Below are 21,416 nucleotides of genomic sequence, written 5' to 3' on the forward strand. Positions count from 1 at the left end.
TAGACAACATTAATAGAAGTATAGTGTCCAAAAGCAGGAGAGAGATAGTCCCATGGATCATTCACCATAAGCACATTCACACCCAAGATCTGGCTCTGTTGGCTTCTCCTTGAACACTTTTTCTTTATGGGGACACACTCTTGGGCCTCAGAACTCTGCCTTACAGAGACGGAGATTTTACAAAGGTTCTTTATACAGCTCCCCAAATCCTGATAGAATTCATGAGAGGACACAACACCAAGGTTGTACAGTTTTTTTGTCCAGTTGCTTAGGCTGGACATAGCTACTTAAGTCTTACTCTATAATCCACTTTTCCCCAGACTCTTACAACTCAAAACTTACCTGAACACAAAGTAGGCTTTATTTCCAGACACGCTCTTCTTGAGACTTATTATCTACTATTCTTGCTCCTGTTCTCTACATACATTCCATAACTGTTACACACTCTTCTCATCCTATTATTCCCTACTATTGTGTCCCTAGCAATTCCCGTTTTAATAACAACAACAACAGCTAGCATGTAAGTGTTTTAGGATTTGCAAGGTACTTTACAAATAGTATCTCAGTTTATTCTCACAACAACCCTAGGGGATAGATGCTGTTGCTATTCCCATTTTGCAGATAGGGAAACTGAGGCAGAGAAAGGTTAAGAAACTTTCCCAGACTCTCACAGCTAATAATTATCTGAGGTGGGATTTGAACTCAAGTCTCACAGATACACAAATCCTATGTTCTATCCATTGTGCCACCTACCAAGTTGCATTTCATGTTTGACCCATGCCTTCTCCTTGGAGCTTTGTATTTACTTATAAGGGTAGATATATATTATATGTGTGTATATGTGTATGTGTGTATGTGTATATGTACATATATTTTACGTATGTATACATATACACATACATATACATATATATATTTCCCTCTAATACAATAAAAATTTGTTGACTGCAGAAATTCTTTGGTTTTCCTCTTTGTACCAAGCATAGTGCCTGGCACATAGGAGGAATTTAATAAATACTTGTTGAGTTGATTGGAATGGAGTGGTAGGAGCTGAGATGGGCCTCGAAGAGCAGACATGCAAATTGGGGTAGGCAGAGAGGGAATGCACTTCAGGCTGGTGTGAGGACCAGGAGAAATGCCCTGAGCAAAAACTTAACCAGGTAAAGAAGGTTTATGGGGGAAAGACCTGCCTGGGTGGAGGAGAGGATGCATGTTGGGAAGTAAATAGGTTGATTGCAGGCAAAGGGAATGAGTTCTTCATTACAGTAGAGAAAAATTTAGCATGAGAAAGTTCCTAGATATTTGGTTGGTTTCTATTATGCAAATCCAGCCAAGATCCCAAAATACCTTTAGGTTCTCAGCTGTCAGCCACTCCAGGTGTTCATGCCGAGACTACAGGACAAGCTGTCAGGGATGCTATAGGGAATATTCCTGAACTTAGTGGAATGTGAGCCTTGTTGAACTCTGAGGTTCCTTCAAGATCTGAGAGTCTGTAATTCTATTTACCAGGAGCACCTTAAGGCCCCAGGTCAGAAAACTTGACTTAGGGTCATAGCCGTTGAGGGTGACTGTAAAAGAAGGAAAAAGAACAGTGGATTATGGGAAGAACTCTGGAAATGACATTAGAATCTTGGGCTTAAGCCCCAGATCCTTTGCTTACCAGCAATCTGACTGTGGGCCTAACCTCTCTGGGCCTCAGTTTCTTCATCTGTAAAATGAAGGAGTTGGATTAGATAACCTTTAATGTCCCTTCTTGATATAAAACTATGATCCTAGGGTATATTCACACCAATGGATATTCATAGGTGAGAGACAGAAGGAATTTTTGGGATCACCTAGTCTGACTCCATCCTGTTTTACAAATGGGGAGACTAAAGCTCCAGAAGATTTGTTTGCCTAAGATTACTCAGGTAGTCAGTAGCAGTGGTGGGATTTAAATCCAGGTCCTCCCCCTCAGAATCCAGTGTACTTTACATTGTACCCCTTGGGTAAGACATCTTTCTTTTTTGGAGGCACAGCTGCTTTCAGAGACCACAGGCATGAGGTAAGAGGCCCAGGTCCTGACGGGCAGCAGCTGGAAACAAGGATGCCTTCCTGGACCAATTTGAACCAGACATTAGCTGCCAGGCAGAGAATGTTCTGTCCTCTCTGCTTCCTGCTGTTGTTACTCAATCTCAGCTACATGAAAAATATTTGTTCTTCTCCCCACCTTCTGATTTGCGGTAAGCCATCAGGAAGGAGAACGTCGTGGAACTGGTGCCTTTCATCAGGCTGCCCAGACCTTTGACTCAGGAGACTGGGTTGGGCCCGGCCCGACTGTTCCCTGGCTATTTCCAGGAGGTGCCAGAGTCCTTAAAGACTGAGCTTGAGGACTAGGACCGGCACACGGGCAGAAGGGGGAAGGAGTCTGATTTATGTTCACCTTCCTCTACTGAGCCTTTCTCCCCTCATGCCCCAAACCCCCACAATCAGATGTTTTTCAGCATCTGAGAAACTAAACTCATTTATACTAAGTGGTTTGGAAGTGTCCCCCCGGGCACCTAGAATCCCAACCACTCTCAAGTGTTACCTTCTTCATGAAGACTTTCTGGATTACTCTGGTCCAAGATGATTTCTAATGTCATGGGCCTCTAAACGCCTCTGAAACTTAGATTATCTTTATTGAGTTCTTTTGGCTTTACATCCTCTTCATTTTCCAATATATCATTCTCTCTCCCCTCCCAGACTGCCATCCTTTTTAAAATTTTTTGAGAGAGAGACAGAGAGAGACAGAAGAGAAGAGAAGAGAAGAGAAGAGAAGAGAAGAGAAGAGAAGAGAGAAGAGACAGAGAGAGAGAGAAGTAGGGAAGGAGGGAGGGAGGGAGAGAGAGAGAGAACAGAACAGAACAGAACAGAAGAGAGAGACAGAGAAGAGAAGAGAAGAGAAGAGAAGAGAAGAGAAGAGAAGAGAAGAGAAGAGAAGAGAAGAGAAGAGAAGAGAAGAGAGAAGAGACAGAGAGAGAGAGAAGTAGGGAAGGAGGGAGGGAGGGAGAGAGAGAGAGAACAGAACAGAACAGAAGAGAAGAGAGAGACAGAGAAGAGAAGAGAAGAGAAGAGAGAGACAGAGAAGAGAAGAGAAGAGAAGAGAAGAGAAGAGAAGAGAAGAGAAGAGAAGAGAAGAGAAGAGAAGAGAAGAGAAGAGAGAAGAGACAGAGAGAGAGAGAAGTAGGGAAGGAGGGAGGGAGGGAGAGAGAGAGAGAGAAGAGAAGAGAAGAGAAGAGAAGAGAAGAGAAGAGAAGAGAAGAGAAGAGAAGAGAAGAGAAGAGAAGAGAAGAGACAGAGAGAGCATCAGTTCAGCAAAACTAAACCCACATCAGTCAAGTCTGACAGTATATGCAGTGTCCCCCCGTGGCACCCGTCCCCCCAATCTCTGCAAAAAATAGAGAACTTTGCATTCCGTATCTCCCCTTTCAGGCCATGTTTGGTTATTGTGATTGATTGCATAGCATTATGTTTCCGTTTTATCATGGCCGGTCTCACCATTTACCTCATTATGCATGTTATGTATCTGTTTACTTCTCTCAGCATTAGTGGATGTTTGCGAATGTTTCTCTAGTTCTTTAGATTCACTGTTTCTCATGGCACACTTCCATCACTTTCACCTGGGACATTTGTATTTTAAACCATTGATTTAAGCACTGAACATGTAACCTTGTACTAAGGGTTGCGTGTGTATTGCCTCCCTGATGGGATTCTAAGCTCTGTAAGCTTCATCTGTCCTAGGATTCCATGATGGTGGGAGCTGCCTAACCCTGCCTTGCTCGCAGAATGACCAGTTGTATGCTGGAAAGTTCTATGAGCCTTGTGAGCCATTATGACTTCCTCATCTCTGAAACGGAGATCATAATCTCTTCCCTTCCCCCACTCCTCAGAGTTGCTGGGAGGATCAAAGTGGATAAAGTCTGTAAACTTTAAAGTGCTATGTAAATGTCATTTGTCATCACCATCATCATCATTATAATTTGGGAGCTGGGGAGCTAGACCTGTGATTTCAACTGTGTAGTCTTGGTGATGAATAGAGGCAGTTCGGTGGCACAGTAGACAGAGCACAGGGCCTGGAGTTGGGAAGACCTGAGTTCAAATCCAGCCTCAGACACTTACTAGCTGTGTGACCCTGGGCAAATGACTTAGCCTCTCTTGGCCCCAGTTTCCTCGACTGTAAAATAGGGATAATGATAACACCTACCTCCCAGGGTTGTTGTGAGGATGAAACAAGACAATAGTTGTAAAGTGCTTAGCACAGTACCTGCCATATAGTAATCATTTAATAAATGATTATTTCCTTCTGTCCTTCCTACAAAGGCCTATCAAGACCTATTGCATTGAAATTATTCAGCAGGCAGCTGGTGATGTTGGACTGGAGTTCAGGAAAGAAATCAAGGTTGGATAGGAATTTTGGAATCATCTGTGTGGAGTTGATCATTGGACCCTTGGAAGTTGATCAGGTCACCAAGAGAGAATGTGGAAAGAGAGAAGAGAGCCCAAGACAGAGTGTTGTGGGATACTCATACATAGGGAGAGAGCTGGCTGATGAATTCGTAAATGAGCCTAAAAAGGAACCTTCACACAGACAGGTTGAAGGATAAAGAGCAGTTTCATCAACACCCGGGGGGGGGGGGGAGACCATATCCAGAAGGAAGGAATGGTCCAAGGTGGCAAGAAATCTTGTAGAATGAAGCCCGAGAAAATGGCTGTTGGATTTGGCAGTTAGAGGATTTCTGGTACTCAGTAAAGATTTGTTGAATTTCTTAGCCATGAGAGGAGGTTAGGCAACGCAACTTTTCCAAGAAATACAGCAGTGGAATGAGGTGACAGTTTCCTCCTCGTTGGAGGTCTTCAAACAGAAGATCCTTTGAATGTAGTGATGTAGAGGTGGATTTATCTTGGAGGGTGGGTTGGACTAGATAGATGGCTGCTGAACACCATCCCAACTTGGCCATTCTGTGATTCTATGATGCAGAGTGGTTTTTAGTATATAGGATTTGGAGTGGGGAGGAATATCTGAGATCATCTGGCCCAGGGGTTCTTAACCTTTGATGGGTCATATATCTCCCTCTGGCAGCAGTCTGGTAAAGCCCATCCATTCCTTCTCAGAATAATGCTTTTAAACCCATAAAATGGGATTCAAAGGAAACTGATTATATTGAACAATAGTTATTGAGATTAAAAAAATTCACAGAGGACAGGTTAAGAAACCCTGATCTAGTTGAACCCCTTCATTTTACAGAGGGGGAAACTGAGGACCAGAAAAGGGAAAAGCTGATAATTGGTAATCTCTGGGTTTAAACCCAGGTCTTTACGCTCCAAATCCTGTGCTTTTCACTCTACACCAGTGATATCAAATTCAGATAGAAAGGGGGCATCCACAAAACTGTACATAAGAATTCCTGTGTCCGCATAATAACTTCAAAAACCACATATTAACATTATCTGTGTTCTAATGTATTTTTTGCTTGTTTGTAGAAATATTTCCCAATTACATTTTAATCTGCTTGGCTTCACTAGAGGGCCATCTTGGCATTCTTCTACATTGGTCTAGGTATATGTTAAGGGACTTGCCTACGGTCACACAGCTAGTAAGTGTCTGAGGCTGGATTTGAACTCATGATGATGAGTCTTCCTGATTCCATGCCCAGTGCTCTATGCACTATGGTGCCACCTAGCTGCCTGGGGATATGTTAAGGCTCTGCATACAGTTCAACTCACAATAGAATGTGGATGGAGGAGTCCAGTCGGGTAAACAACTTCTGTCTCTATTCTTCTCTTCAGATCCTTCCGGCCAGACTTTGTGCTTGTCCGGCAGCACTCCTTCGGCATGGCCGAGAATGAGGACTACAGAAACCTGATCATTGGCATGCAGTACGCAGGCATCCCCAGCGTCAACTCCCTGGATTCCATCTACAACTTCTGCGACAAGCCCTGGGTGGTGAGTGAGCAGAGGGCTGGGTGGGACCTGGGAAGTCTCCTTTGTGTTAGCCCTTGTGTTTGTGTCTCTCCTGGAGCCTGGGGAAGGGGGTCCCAGAGAGAAAGGATGCCAAGGGACCTGTGTCCTCCAATCTACACCCACCCCATGACCAGCAGAGGGCCTGAGAGGACCCTGGAACTAGGAGCCTGGGCTGTGAGGTGCGGGGAGCAGAGATGAGCAGAGTGGAGTGATAACAAGGCGCCTGAAGAAGGCTCTGTGTGTGTGTTTGACCGTGTGTGCATGTCCGTGCATGTGTGTGTCATGCAGACAACTCTGGCACAGGGAATGTTCTGGAAGATTATATCTACACAATGCATCCATTCTTTAAGGATGACCCAAAGGCGCATAACAGCTGTCATCAGTCACAGGAGGCCAGAGGGGTAGAAAAAATGCACACCATATGTCACAACACATGATGTGTGCTGAAACATGGGCCAGCTGTCAGATGGGAGCTTCATGAGACTGAGAAGAGCTGAGAGGGGACAGGTCAAAGCAGGCTGGCTCCGTGTTGGCTGATTCTACAGCGGTCTCTGCTAGTGTGTACGTATGGAGAATGTCAGTGAGATCCCTCTGCATACATGCACACACATACACACACATACACAGACACACTCATACACACATGCAACACAACACAACACAGAATTCATAGAGACCTTAGAAAGCACCGAGTCTATCATACGATAGTAGAAAGAATGCTAAATTCGGAATCATGAGACCTGAGCTCAAGTCCCAGCTCCTCTAGCTAGGTGGCATAGTGACTAGGGTGCTAGCCTACAGTCAGGAAGACCTGAATTCAAATCCATACCCAGATGCTTACTAGCTATGTGATTTTAAGCAGGTCATCTGTCTGCCTCAGTTTCCTCAACTGTAAAATGGGGATAATAACAGCATCTACCTCACAGCGTTGTTGTGAGGATCAAGTCAGATATTTACAAAGCACTTGGTACAGTCCCTGGCACATAGTAGGTGCTATATACATGTTTATTCCCTCCTCCTTCCCACTTACCACCTGTATGACTTGGGCAAGTCATCTAACTTCTGGGTCTTCCTCATCTGTGGAATGAAAAGGCTGGACTTGATGGCCTGTGAGGTCCCTTCTAGCTCTGTACTTACAATTTTTGGATCCAATCCCTTCATTTCAAACACATGGAGAAACAGAGGACTGGGAAAGTCAAGCCACTTACCCAAGGTCACACCAACTAGCAGGTAGCAGAGTGGGGGGAGCTCCAGCCCAAGCGTCCTGACTCTCCATTCACGGAGAGCCTTCTCCATCATCCCACAATGCTCACTTGGAAACTATGTCTGCACATGGGAATCTTTCCAAGAGCTGCAGAGGGAATGAGTAGGGGGAAGGAGGAAGGGAATATGTTGGGGAAATTTAGGGAAAGTGAGGAGAGTATTGGGCATTGCAGATAATCTTCCTGGTTTTTCACTGACCTCAAATAGGTCGGGCCCGGCCAGCAGAGGAGGGCTACTCTCTGACTATGGGACAGGAACAGAAATGCGCCAGAATCCAGTCCCGAAAGAACAAAAACTAAGAGCGTCCCCACAGCTTACAGGATCAAATCTGAGCTCCTGAACGCATTCAAGGCGCTCACCAAGTTAGCCCTGTGCTCGCCAGCCAACCTCATTTACCCCTCTTCCTCCTATCTCATCAACCATTCAATCAATAAGCATTTATTAAATGTCTCCTATACACCAAACAGCATGGTAGAATGAATGGAAAGCTGAAATTGAATCCTGGAAGATGTGGGTTTATATCCCATGTCTGGTACATACTGACTGTGAGACTTCAGATACATCATTTAGCCCCCATTGGGACAGCCAACTTTCCAGGACTAGACATTGCAGAGAAGGGACTGACCAGCCTTGGGAGAGAGGTTTCCTCATTCTGAAGTTCCCTTTGCCAATAAAATCAAAGATCCAGTCCCTATCTCTATGGGCCCAGCATTGTGCTAAGGAACTGAGAGTATAAAAACACAAATGAAGTTCTTCTTGCCTTCAAGGAGGTTACATTCAATAAGTGGAGATAACGTGGATACACGGATGAATGTACCAAAAATAGGGATGTGCTGGAGCCAGCCTGAACCTGATTTTGAGAGCTGGTTGTTAAATTTTACACCTCAGAAATCAGCAAATGCTACAGATCAGGGCTTGATTTATTGTTGCTTTTTTTTTTTAAATTGTCTAGCCTTTAGAGAGTGATGGAGAAACTTAATAATAGATATTAAACCTAAAAGTGGGTCAACAATTTTTTTTTCAGTGAGTTGATTGTTAAACATTTCCCAGCACCACCCCTGCAGATAGATAGAAGGTAATTTGGGTGAAAGGCACTAGAAGGGGGATGGATCAAGAAAGGTCTCGTGTAAGGGGTGGTGCTTTAGCTAAGCTTTAAAGGGAACTTCGGATTCTAAGAGGCAGTGGAAAGGAGGGAGGATGTTCCAGGCATGGGGGCCAGCCAGTGCAAGAGCTAGAGAGGGAATGTAGTGGACATGGAATGGTTTAGCAGGATCAAAGAGTGTTTGAAGGAGAGAAAATGTATAATAGGGCTGGGAAAGTAGGTTGGAGCAAGGCTGTAAAGGGCTTTAAATGCCAAACAGAGGAGTTCCTAGAGGTAATAGGGAGACAGTGAAATTTATTGAGCAGGAGAATAATGGCTAGATCTCTGCTCTAGGATGATGACTTTGGCAGCAGTGTGGAATAGAGACTGGAGAAGAGAGACTTGAGGCAGGGAAACTAAGTAGGAGGTTCGTGGGGATGTTTGCAAGAGAAGTAGGAAAGGAAGAATTATTAAGACTTGGCAGTTGGGTGGATATGTGGGTTGAGGGAGAGAGAAGAGTTAAGGATGAATCTGAGGTTGTAAACCTGAGAATCTGAAAGGCTGATGGTGTTCTTGACTGAACTAGAGAATTTCAAGAGGCCTGGGTTTGTAGGAAAAGATAATGAGTTCTATTTTAGACATACTGGGTTCTTTGTAACCCACTACAGTGCCTAGGACAGGGATGGGCACCTAGCAGACACTTTGTAAACATTTGCTGAATTGAATTTTAAAAACATGGGTGACTAAGAGACATGGCCCACAGCCCTGGCCTCAACCAGACAGACACTGCCCAGCATCCAGGATATTGCTTCCCAGCCCTTCCTGGGAAGTGGGAGATGGGGCTGGCTTTTCATGCCTGTGGCTTTAGAAGAAAATCTTTAACTTTCTTTCCTTCTCAGGCTTGGCTTCCCCTCCTTATTCTTGGTGGGTTCTGTTCAAACCCCAGCTTCTTGGTATAAGAAGCAGTGGTGTGTTTTAGAGACCGAAGGAGGTAAGGGCCTGGTAGTGAAGACGCCCTGGATCACCCAACTGAATTACAGGCAGGGTCAACCTTTTAGAATATTTGGCTTCTTGAGGGTCTATTTGGGGACAATGGTGTCCAGCAGTTGTATAATCTGCAAATTGGATTCTAATTCTACAGAAGACAAGGAAGCTGGGAGGGATGATTGACACTTTGGGTGACAGGGTCATGGTTCCAAAAATCCTGCTAGGCTAGAACATTGGGTTAAATTTAATAAGATGAAATTTAATAAGGATAAATCATGGAATCACAGATTTAGAGCTGGAAAGGATCTTAGAGGCCATCACATCCAATCCCCTCATTTTACACTTTTTAAAAAATTGAGGTCTACGGGGGAAGCTAGGTGGGGCAGTGGATAGAGCACCGGCCCTGGATTCAGGAGGACCTGAGTTCAAATGCGGCTTCAGATACATAACACTTACTAGCTGTGTGACTCTGGGCAAGTCACTTAACCCCATTGCCTAGCCAAAAAAAAAAAAATTGAGGTCTACAGAGGGGAGGTCACATAGAGAGTAAGTGGAATAGCCAGGATTTGAACCCATGGCCTATGGCTTCAGATTTAGCACTCTCTCCACTCTACTATGTTGCATCTAAACCTTGATGACCTGTAGCACATCCAGAGGAAGGGAAACAGGTGACATACCTGGAGGTAAAGTCATGGAAATGAAAGACCTGGGGATGCTCAGTCTTTCTGTCTTCCACTATTTGAGTCACTTTCATGTCTTGCCTCCCTCCTTGGAGGAAGCTCCATGAAAGCTGTAATTGTCCTACTTCTCTTTTCACATCCCCAGCACTTGGTACAATGCTTTATATCTAGGACGTGATTAATACACGTCTTTTCATTCTTTCATGGAAGAGGGATTAGGCTTGTTCTTTCTGATCCCAGAAGACTCAAGTTGGAGCAATGAGTGAAAGTTATAAGAAGCAAATTTAAGGTCGAAGCAAGGGTATTATCAGGAGAAAAATGATAACAAAAGCTAGCATTTACTTACCATTTTAAGCTTTGCAAAGTGCTTTACAAATATTGTCTCCTTTGATCCTCACTACAACACAGTATGTTATCCCATTTTACAGATGAGGAACTTAAGACAGAGAATTTGGGGGACTTGTCCAAGATTACAGAGGTAGTAAGTGTCTGAGGTAGGATCTGAATTCAGGTCTTACTCCATATGGAGGATTCTATCCTCTCTGTACCACATGGAAAAAACACATGAACCAGGAATATAGTGAGAGTTGAGTGAGGGACAGCTGAGGGCTCTGTTGCATCCATGAACACCAAAAGAATTGGAGGAATTCCCCCAAATTTCGCATAGCTCCCCTTTGGTAAATCCATGGGCAGATGCAGACAAGAGTCACTTATGGGGAGTGCAGTCTTTTCATTGGTCCCGTATACTTAAAGATTTACAGTTTCATCCTTGTGGGTATAACCTCCACCAAGGCAGATTGTGACCCTTCAATGACTCATTGGAAGGTCTTTGTGATTTCCTAATGAGGATTTTCCCCCCTTCCTGCCAGCCTTGCTCCACTAGCCTGGCTCTTAAACGGCAAGCCTAAAGCATCCCCCACAGCTTGCCTCCAATCAATGAATCAATCTACAAGCATTTATGGGTACTTACCAGATGCTGTATTTAAGGCACAGAGTTCAAATAGACAAAAACAAAACCATCCCTGTCCTCAAGAAGCTTAAATTCTACTAGAGGAAAACAAGTACCTATCTAGTGATAGACAAAAGATGTACAAGAAATACAAAGTAATTTTAGCGGAAGGTACTAGCATGTAGGGGGATCAGGAAAGGTCTCATACAAGAGAAGGCATTTGAGCTGAACCTTGAAGGAAACTAGGGATTCTAAGTGGTGGAGGTAAAGGTGCATTCCAGGCACGAGGGATAGCCTGGGCAAAGACATGGAGCCTGGAAATGGAAACTAGCTCATGAGGAATAGTAAAAAGGATCATTTGGTTGGAGTCAGGTGATCCCAGGCTTTAAATGTCAAGCAAAGAAGATTCTATTTGATCCTAGAGGTAATAGGGAGCCATGGAAGGTCATTGTCACCATAACTCCACATGACAATGAGGAATCACAGTGTGAGGAGTGGGTCTTAAAGTCAAAGTTTCTCATGTTGATACTTTAGAGATCTGTGGTTCTGTTGCTTTGGATCTCACAGCTGACTCACTGCATATTGCAACCCCTCCGTGACTTGGTAAACAGTCTTCCAGAGTGGCTGTGAATGAATGAATGGATGGATGAATGAATGAATGAATGAATGACATTCATCAAATACTTATGATGTTCTACCTACCATAATAAGTGCTGAGATTTCAAATATAAAAGCAACAGAATTCTCTCCCTAAAGGAGATTATATTCAAGTAATGGGGGGATGCATATAAGGAAGTGGTAAAATGTTTTGTAACTGTCACTTGGCTAGGGTGGTCATAGGCTCATAGGAACATAGACTTAGCACCCAAAGTTCTCTAGGCTGGCATAGCCAGAGATGCAAGTGTCCTCTCCCCACCGCGTGGAACAGTAGAGGCCAACTCAAATGGAATTGTATACGTTTGGTATAAGTACTGGCCTAGCCATCTCTGGAGCCATCTCCACAGTCAGACTCAAAGCATTTGGGGAGGAGGACAGTCGGATCCCACGGCCTGGAAGGCAGCTGTTTTTTAGTAAAGAGGGTGGGGGCGGGGTATTAATGGAAAATCTGCTGAAGCTATGCTGACCAACAGGGTCTTCCCCGTCCAGTTGAATTGGAGATGTGGGAAGCTGGGCTTTCAGCTGGCCCATTTCCCATGAATTCTGTTCCTGCAGGCTAAGCCCCTTGGCTCTTCAGCTCAGGCATTGAAGGAAACACCTGTCCCTAATCACATATTTCAGCAGTTTCTTCCCATTCTTTCCTTGACTGCAAAATCATATTACAATTATTATTCGTGACTCTTGCCAAATTCTACATGCCACTAGCCAGTCCTGATGGTCTGAACTGGCTGGCTTTCAGATCCTTGGGGAAATCATGGCTGCTACTTTTCAGCCAGCCGCAAACAAGCTACTCTGCCCTTCTTCGTGCCCAAAACATCAATTTGAACCCCCAACCCTTCTGCAATCCAGAGAGAGTATAGGGTGCAATGAAAAGAGCAAGGGATGAATTAAGGAGGCTGTGTGACGGAGTGGAGAGAGCCCAGGAGAAGACTTGGGTCCAAGTTAGTTAAGAGATCGATAGAGGCAACTGTGTGGTATAGTAGATAAAGTGCTGGGTCTGCAGCCAAGAAGATCTGAGTTCAAATCCAGCCTCAGACACTTACTAGCTGTGAGACACTGGGCAAGTCATTTAACCCCTGGCTGCCTCAGTTTCCTCAACTATAAAATGGGGATAATAAATAGCACCTACCTCCCAGGGTTGTTGTGGGGATCAAATAAGATAATATTTATAAAGTCATTAGCATAATGCCTGGAACATAGTAGGTGCTTAATAAATATTTGTTTTCTTCCTCCATAAAGCACAGGTCTGACCATGTCACTCTACTTATTGAGTCATGAGTGACTCAATATTGCTTCTGAGATAAAATACAATCTCCCCCCATTTGATGGGTGGAGTCTTACCTTTCTAGGCTCATTGCACTCTGATCTTCTCCATGGTCTCACTAAACTGACCAACTTGCCATTGCGTGTATATGACACGCTATCTCCTACCTCCGTGCCTTTGGCCAAGCAGTTTCCCATTCCTGGAATGCCCTGACTTCACTACAACCTCTTAGAATGTCAGATTTCCTTCAAAGCTTAACTCAAAATTCCACCTCCTATATGAGACTTTTCTGGATTGCACAAAGTGCCAGTGTTCTCCCCCCAAATTACCTTCATGTGTAACAGGGTTACACAAGTCACCAACTTCACGTGTGCTGCTTGACTTGTTCCTCTATTTAATCTCATCAGCTCAAGCTCTAGGGTAATCCAAGGTTATGCTTGTATATTTCCTTATGAGTTAATAAACATCTTGTACATCTCTCAATCAATTAAGTTCCAAGCCTTCACCACAGTTCATCAAATATTAATATTTTCTTATTGTATTATACTATGTTACTAGATATTATTTTAATAAACTAAAGAAATCTCCTTTCTCAATACTTTTGTCTCTATATTTTTATCTCCTTTTATACTTTTATCTCCTGGGAATAAATAAAGATTACAATTACTATTGTATTAACAATGAAATCCATGAGAAAACAAAGACATAAATTACTATTTACAGTATTTTAGCTGTGAGAAAGCATTAGCATCAATCATCACAATGATGGCAGTTGATCTCTCTCTACTTCTGCAAATACAATCCCATCATTCATTTCACTCAAGATACCAAAGTCTCTTCTTACTAATTCTTTTCACAATATAAAGGGCAAAACAGTTCCATAAAGATAGAAGACCTTTCTGTCTTTTTTCTCTGTCTTCTCTAATTTCTCTCCAACTGTGACGGAAGTCTCATTTTTTTCTTAAACCTTCCCTCTTATTAGTCTCTCTAAAGACTCATTTTCTATGTTTCCTCATAAAAATAACAGTTCAGATAACAAAGAAGTTTCTCATCACCTTCTTTAAGTCTGTCTTCTCTGTAATTTCTCTCATAGATCCTCATAGAACAATATTAAATTCATAGACACTGTCCTTGACTCCGTAGGGAGAAGTACCTCATAGAATGATGATTAAAACAGCAACTTCAGCTGCTCTTCTTTAAAAGTGGGTCACTGTCCTCCTACCCCTTTGAGCAAAGGATTTTTAAACACAGATTACACTTGTATTCAGGTAGCTGGGTGAGTGGCGCAGTGGATACAGCTGATTTCAGAGCCGGAAAGCTATCCACTGCTCCACCTAGCTGCCCCACCTGGGATACAGTAGGAGCTTAGTAAATTCTTCTCTCCCCTTCTTTGCCCCCCTCCCCCAAGATGGAGGATGGATTAGAAAGAAGAGAGATTGGAAGGACCAGTTAGAAGGTTATTGTAGGATAAGGAATAGGGTGGTGACCATGTGAGTGGAGAGAAGGGGATAGGTTTAATAGCTGTATTGGAAGTAAAACTGATAATACTTGCAACTGATTGGATATGAGGAATGAAGGAAAGAGAAGAGTCACAGATGCCTCTGTTTCAGCCCATGATGGTTGATAAGGATTAGAAAAATGGAGAGATGGATGGATAGATGGATGGATGGATGGATGGATGGATGGATGGATGGATGGATGGATGGATGAATGTCCAATCCAATCCAACAGATATTTATTAAGCACTTACTACGTATAAGACACTGTGCTGGGTGCTGGGAACATACCAGAAAAACATTCCCTGCCTTCAGGGAGCTCATGTTCTACTGGGGAGCTTTCCAGACAGACTGTCAGTCATCTTTTCAGGAAGATGTTCCTGACCCTCTTGGTCTTGAGTAGAACATAAGCTGATTGAGGGCAGGGACTGTTTCATTTTTGTCTTATGTCCCTAACACTTAGTGCCCAGCACACAGTAGGTTCTTAATAAAGACTTGTTCTTTGATACATTTTGCAGGGAGCCAAGTTCTCAAAATGTCCTGCCTCCTTTCTCCTCTGGTTGAGATCTCCAGAGGCCAGGCTCTTAATCCAACATACACTAACTTTAATCCCATTTGTCTGTTGTTAAGCTTAAAATCAGAGTGTGCTTAGAGATCATTTAGATCTACCCCTTTATTTCATGGATAAGGGAAGAGAGGACCAGAAATATGGTCAATGGCTACATGGCACTCAGTTGGGTCCAGAACCCCAATTTTTTTTCCCTGACACTAGTCCAGTGCTTCCACTGTACCACAGTGGAGGGTTCATGATTTTAGTTTCCTTATCCAGTTGCAATAAGGTTGTAGAAACTGGTATTTAAACTATATAGAGTTTCTTTTGTGTGTGTGTCCTTTCCCACAATGGCATGGGAGAAAGAGCCTAGAATTTGAAATCAGTAGACCTGGGTAGAAATCTCAGCTCTGTCATTTATGACTGTGTGATCTTTTTCAAGTCACTGAACCACCTTGAGGCTCAATTTTCTCATCTGTAAAATGGGATCACAGCACCCTCGGTGCCCACCTAGCAGGATTGTTAAGAGGATACAGTATGTGAAAGACACTTTGGAAACCTCAGAGTGCTTTACAAATAAATATAAAGAAGTGTTACTGCTATTATTACTATGGCAGGCGTTGATCTGTGGTTCGCTGGTACTAAAACCCTGTGTGATCTTGGCCGTGAAATGTCTCCCTGTGCCTCAGTTTCCTCTCTTGTAATTTGAAGGAGTAAGACCAAAGGAGCTCTAAGTTCCCTTCTGACTCTAAATCTTCTTATCCTTGATCACTCAGGCCTTTCTAGGGCTAAGGGTGCACAATTCTGCATATGAAATTAATCAGAGCAGTCCAGAGACAGCCCCAAATGCACAAGGTCTTGTACTGGCTTCTTCCCACCCACCCTTCTCCCCTGGGAGTCCTGGCCCTTCCCAGGCTACCCTCTGCCCCTTGCCTTGCTCCTGGGGCTCTGTTGCCCTATGGCCTCCTTCTCCACCCCACCCCCGTGTTTCCCAAGACTGAGCTCCCTGCACGGCCCCAGCCACAGAAAAGAAGGTGGTTTGGGTTGCTTTGCTTTGGTTTTCAGCTCTCCTGTGCTGCCGCCCTGTTCTTGCTTCTCTCTTCCCTTGTAGTATTTCATCCTAGCTATTACAGCATCTTCGGTGAATCCTGGGGTCTCTTTAAGGGGCTGCTTGCCTCCTGCCAGAGGAAAGGAGACTGGAATGCAGCAATGTAAGCCAAGTCGTTCCTCATCCACCTGTCCCAGGCCTATGTCAGGTCAGGGTCCCACAAGCAGGGATCCCAAGAAGCCCTACGCCCTGTAATGTGCCATGCCTGGGATTAGGTGAGAGTTCAGTCTCCCATTCATAATCTCATAGTATTGCCTTTGGCACTGGATTGGAACAGCAGGGAAGGCTGGATGGACACCAAGTTCTCCGGTTAGCCATGCTAAGCTCCTGCACTAATAGCATTTCATGTGTTTTCTTCTTCCTGTTAATGGGAGTACACAAATTCAAGGCATGCTGGCTCTTCTTTTTCACTGTTGGTCTTGGCACAGATCTTCCCAGTTTCTTTCCTCTGTCCGTACTGCCTGCTGCAAGGGGCAAAAGGAGGCTGAGGGGTCAGAGATCACCAGCGTCAGGCACAAGGCTGACTTGGGAAGGCAACCTCCCATTTCTCCCATTACATAACTGTGGTTCCTTCCAAATGATCCCAACACCCTGGAATTTAGAAATAGGGTCATGGAAGCAGAGCTGCTCTATTCTGAAGAGCGCAAGAAAAGTATATCCCACTCCCCACCGCACCTGCCTCTTATCCCCCTGTCCACCCTGAGCCCATGCCCGAGTTCTTTGCTGGCATCTTGGGTCTCTTCCTAAACCCCTGCCTGTTACTTCCCATCATGCACCATGCCACATTTTTGAGAAACGGATGACTTTGCTATTCTGACAGCCTGCCTGAAATTCCCACCATTAGGGTTATTCCCTGGGGCCCTATTGGACACATGTAGTTTGGCTAAGGGGTTCTATTGCATGAGTATGGGGAGGTTTGGGTGCAGAGGCAACTGTGGGAAGCTGAGGGTACATTGTACCAGCTGAGTTCCCACACTGGGAGGCCCTGGGCAAGAAGAAAGATTAGTGGAGTCCTGGCTGTAGGACAGGGCAGTGATGAGAGAGGGAAAAGGGATGGTAAAAATGAGAGAAGGAGGCAAACTTTTCTTCCTTGAACAATGAAATTGTAGAACAGCATCTTGTTCCTTCAGCATGGTACCACAGGAAAAAACCCTGGATTTAGGGTTGGGGGACCTGGTATGTGCCTGGTAGATTGGGGTGGGGAAAGCCAGGTAGAAAGCTGTGGAAAGCGGAGCTTGGGATGGTGGCAGGAGTGAAGAGGAGAGGACAGAGAGGAGGGGCATCATGAAAGACTTGCCAGGACTTGGTGACCAACTAGAATGGTGTGCTCACTCTTCTCTCTCCAAACGTACCTGTTCTTTGGAGTCCAACATAAATCGTGCCTCCTCCATGAAGCCTTCCTTCATTAACCACCTTACTCACCTCAACTTACACTAACATCTCCTGGAGCCCCTAACATCTGTGGTGCTGGATTTGAAGTTAGGATTTCACCTTGGAATCCCATCTCTGCCCCTTAGGACTTGGGTGATTTGGAGTAAATCACTTCATATCTCTGGGCCTCATTTTCCTCATTTATGAAATTGAAGAGATTGGACCAGATGTATCGAATGTCCCTTCCTACCTCTGTATTGCATATGGGCTATAGCCTTCATACACTTACATGTGTGTGTGTGTTGTTCTCCCCGCCCCCCGTGATCAATAGGGGCAGGGACTTCCCCTGTCTTTTTTTGTCTCTATATTTCTAGTGCCTGGTCCGGTGCCTGGTACCTGGTAGGTGCTTAATAAATACTCATTAGATTTAAACTGGGCACACAGCATTCATTTACTTCCTATCATCAATCTTGCCAAATGGTTTTCCTAACATTTAGGTCTGACTATGACACCCCCTATTCAATAAACTCTAATGATTCTCTGTCACCTCCAGGACCAAAAAGAAAATCCTCTGTTTGGCTATTAAAGCCCTTCCCATCCTGGCCCCTTTCTATTTTTTTTTCATTTTTCTTATTCTTTAATCCCGTACACATACCAGTGACATTGGCCTTCTTCATGTCCCTTGAACACTACATTCCATCTCTCACCTCTGCCCCTTTTCATTGCCTGTCACTCATGCCTGGAATATGTTCTCTTTCCTCACCTCCACCTACTACCTTTCTTCAAAACTCTGCTCAAAACCCACCTTCTGCAGTGGGCTTTCCCCATCTCCCCCACTGCTTTCTGTCTGAGATTACCTTCTATCTACTCTGTATGTATATATGTATACAATATATAATATGTGGTGTTTTTTTTTTAATGTGAGCTCCTTGAGATAGGGACCATGTGTTTTGCCTGTCTTTGTATCCCCAGGACTTAGCACAATGCCTGGGATATAGTAAGTGCTTAATAAATATTTGTTGACTAACTGACTTCATTTATTTTTTCATGCATTAGTTTTCCTACTAGATGGTAAGCTCTCCCATACTACATAGATTATTTGGGAAAATAGGAAAGAAGGAGTCTTACCAAATTCTTTTTGTGATACAAATACGGTGCTGATACCTAAACTGGAAAGAGTCAAAATAGAGATGGTAAGCTCTTTGAGGACAGGGATCCTGGTCATACTGGCAGCTAGGTGACATAGTGGCTAGAGCACCAGGCCTGAAGTCAGGAAGACTCAGCTTCCTGAGTTCAAATCTGGCCTCAGACACTAGCTATGTACACTTACTCCTGTCTAACCTCAATTTCCTCCTCTGTAAAGTGTGCTGGAGAAGGAAAAGACAAAGCCCTCCAGTACCTTTGCCAAGAAAACCCCAAAATTGGGTCACAAAGAGTTGGACATGACTGAAAAACAACTGAACAGCAAATCCTGTTTTATTTGTATCCCTAGGACCTAAAAGGAGTCCCCTCTATGTAGCAAACCCACAATAAATATTTGTTGATTGATTGACTGATCTTCAGATCAGCTGGGACTAAGATGTTGGGCCTGAAACTGGGAAGGAGGGAGGGGGATCAGTTGAGCTATTCCAGGGGTACCCCCTCCCAGTGGTTTTATATGTTTTGTTTTCTTTTGCAGTTTGCCCAACTGGTGGCCATCTACAAGAATCTAGGAGGAGAAAAATTCCCTCTCATTGAGCAGACGTTCTACCCCAACCACAAGGAGATGGTAAGTGGTGGGGACAGTACCTGTTTGAGGATGGAGGTGGGGGGCTATTAAGTATACTTGAGGCACAAATGACTCCTTTGGTGATGAACTGAATTCAAGTTGAGGGGAGAGAGGCATAAAACTGTATTGCATTAGATTCTTCGTTTTAGTTTTAATTAACTCTCTCCTGCCACCTATATGCTAAGATGAAATGAGGCAGAAAAGAGGGAACACAGTATCAGGAGCTGAGTCTTTTTTTGGGGGTGGGGGGAATCTCCTGTGTCTAGCACAGCACCTGGCACTTAGTAGGTCTTCAACAAATGCTTATTAAATGAATGGATGAAGTTGAACAGATAGACCTAGGAATCTCACATCTGGACTGGGAATCGGAGGACTTGAGTTCTATTACAGGTGTCGCATCAGGAAAATCACATCATTATTCAATTTCTTAATATGTCAAATGGTGATAATAATAACCACCTCACAGAGTGATTCTAAATATCAAATAAAATAATAACATTCATGTCTCTACTGCTTTAGGCATTATACCATGCTTTATTCACAATACTATTATTCTCTCCATCCAACAGATGAAGAAATTGAGGTTCAGTGAGGTTAAAAAACTTGTCCGGTGTTACACAGCAACTAGAAAATTAGCGGGGACAGTGGATAGAGTGCTGGGCCTGGATTCAAATCCAGCCGCAGACACTTACTAGCTATATGTCCCTGGGCAAATCACTTAACAGTGTTCTAAGCAACTCTCTAAGACTGTAAGTTGTAGAGGAGGTATCAACCTTCACTGGTAGAGGGAATTTCCTCACTTAGGAGTTCCCTGGATCAGTAAAATCACAGGTTCAGTCCCTACATCTCTCTATCTATGTGCGAGACACTATGATACAAAGACTAAAGCAAAACAGTTCCTCATCACTTAATAAATATAAGATGGCATTCTTATTGTCATGATGACTATGTATCTGGTTCTTCTGGTCACCTTCCACTTCCCCTAGACTGTCTTTACATGAGGCTACCCTAAGACGCATGGAAAGGAAGGATGCAAGGTGACTTGGTAGAAATGTGACCTTGTGACGCAACGGGAAGAACTCTGATGGGATCTGGAATCAGAAGACTTGGGTTCAAATTTTCTCTTTACCACTTGCTCTCTGCATGATCTTAGGCAAATTACTTCCACTCCTCTGGGTCTCAGATGAGTTTCCTCATTATGGAATGAAGTAGTTGGACAGGATGGCCTCTAAGCCCCCTTCCAAAGCTATTACTAGAGTCCATCTAGACTTTTTTTTACATGACAATTCACACAGTTTCTCCTTCCCCTCAACTCTATTCCCCTTCTCTCCATTTGCAGAGTCAGAGAGTAGGTACGTGGTTTTTCTCTACTGGCTCTGTGTAGTCAGTAAGTGATTTTAAGGTAGTGGTGGGAAGCAGACATGTTGCCCAAGTCCCAAAATTCATAGGATCACAGAATGTTAGATTTGAAAAGGACCTTAGAACAGAGAGTTTTAGAGTTGGAAGGGACCTTAGAAATCATCTAGTTCAGCTCCCTCCCCTCCTTTTCTAATTGAGGAAACTGAGGCCTAGAGAAGGGGATTAACTCACCCAAGATCACAGAGGCAATCTAAAGAGGTGGACCCAGGTTTCTTGACTTGGTACCATATTGCCTCCTTACCACTGGTTCCTTCTCTCTTCTTTCTTCTTAATTTCAGGGGCTAGAAGGCCTCTTGAGGGGTTTTGTCTCTGAGCAGGCCTGCATCCATGGAAGAGTTTTGATATTCTTGAATGGGGTTGACAACTTTTTAAAAATAGTATGTCAAGATTCTGGTGTCTTTCTTTCTTTTGGGCCAAGAGTGTATATGGAGGCAGGTTTAAAGGGAAGCTTTGTGAACGAGGGAAGGGGATTTAGCTGATATCAACTCTTGATTCTTGAAGATGGGGTGGGACATAGGGAGAAAATAGGGGAAATGGATTGTTTTGAGCACCTAAGTATCATGCTGAGGAATACTTTAGATTGGGTCATTGAAGATGCATACTCATTGCTGCTTCTCTATTATCCTGGTCACAAGAGTTTTTCTGAGAATTGGACTTCATGTTAGCGAAGTAATTAAAGATATCACAGTCATCCTATGATTGTATACCCTACCTCTGCCTCTTGGAATATAGTATAGGATGGTGGATAAGCTGCTGAACTTGGGGGTCAGGAAGACCTGGGTTCAGTTGCTACTTATGTGAGCATGGGCATATCACTTTTATCACCCTGGGCCTCGATTT

General features: G+C 43.9%; 1 protein-coding gene across 1 annotated transcript in view; it reads left to right on the forward strand.

Moving 5' to 3' along the window:
* The window catches only part of SYN2 (synapsin II), a 265,548-nt gene that overhangs the window by 168,910 nt on the left and 75,222 nt on the right, over positions 1-21,416 (forward strand). Inside the window, exons 4-5 of the mRNA XM_020981071.2 lie at positions 5,809-5,965; positions 19,068-19,157. Coding sequence (XP_020836730.1) covers positions 5,809-5,965; positions 19,068-19,157 — 247 coding nt within the window. The remainder of the gene's footprint in view (positions 1-5,808; positions 5,966-19,067; positions 19,158-21,416) is intronic.

The sequence above is a fragment of the Phascolarctos cinereus genome, unplaced genomic scaffold (assembly GCF_003287225.1).
Source record: "Phascolarctos cinereus isolate Bilbo 61053 unplaced genomic scaffold, phaCin_HiC Scaffold_4;HRSCAF=312, whole genome shotgun sequence".
In the NCBI taxonomy this organism is placed as follows: Eukaryota; Metazoa; Chordata; class Mammalia; order Diprotodontia; family Phascolarctidae; genus Phascolarctos; species Phascolarctos cinereus.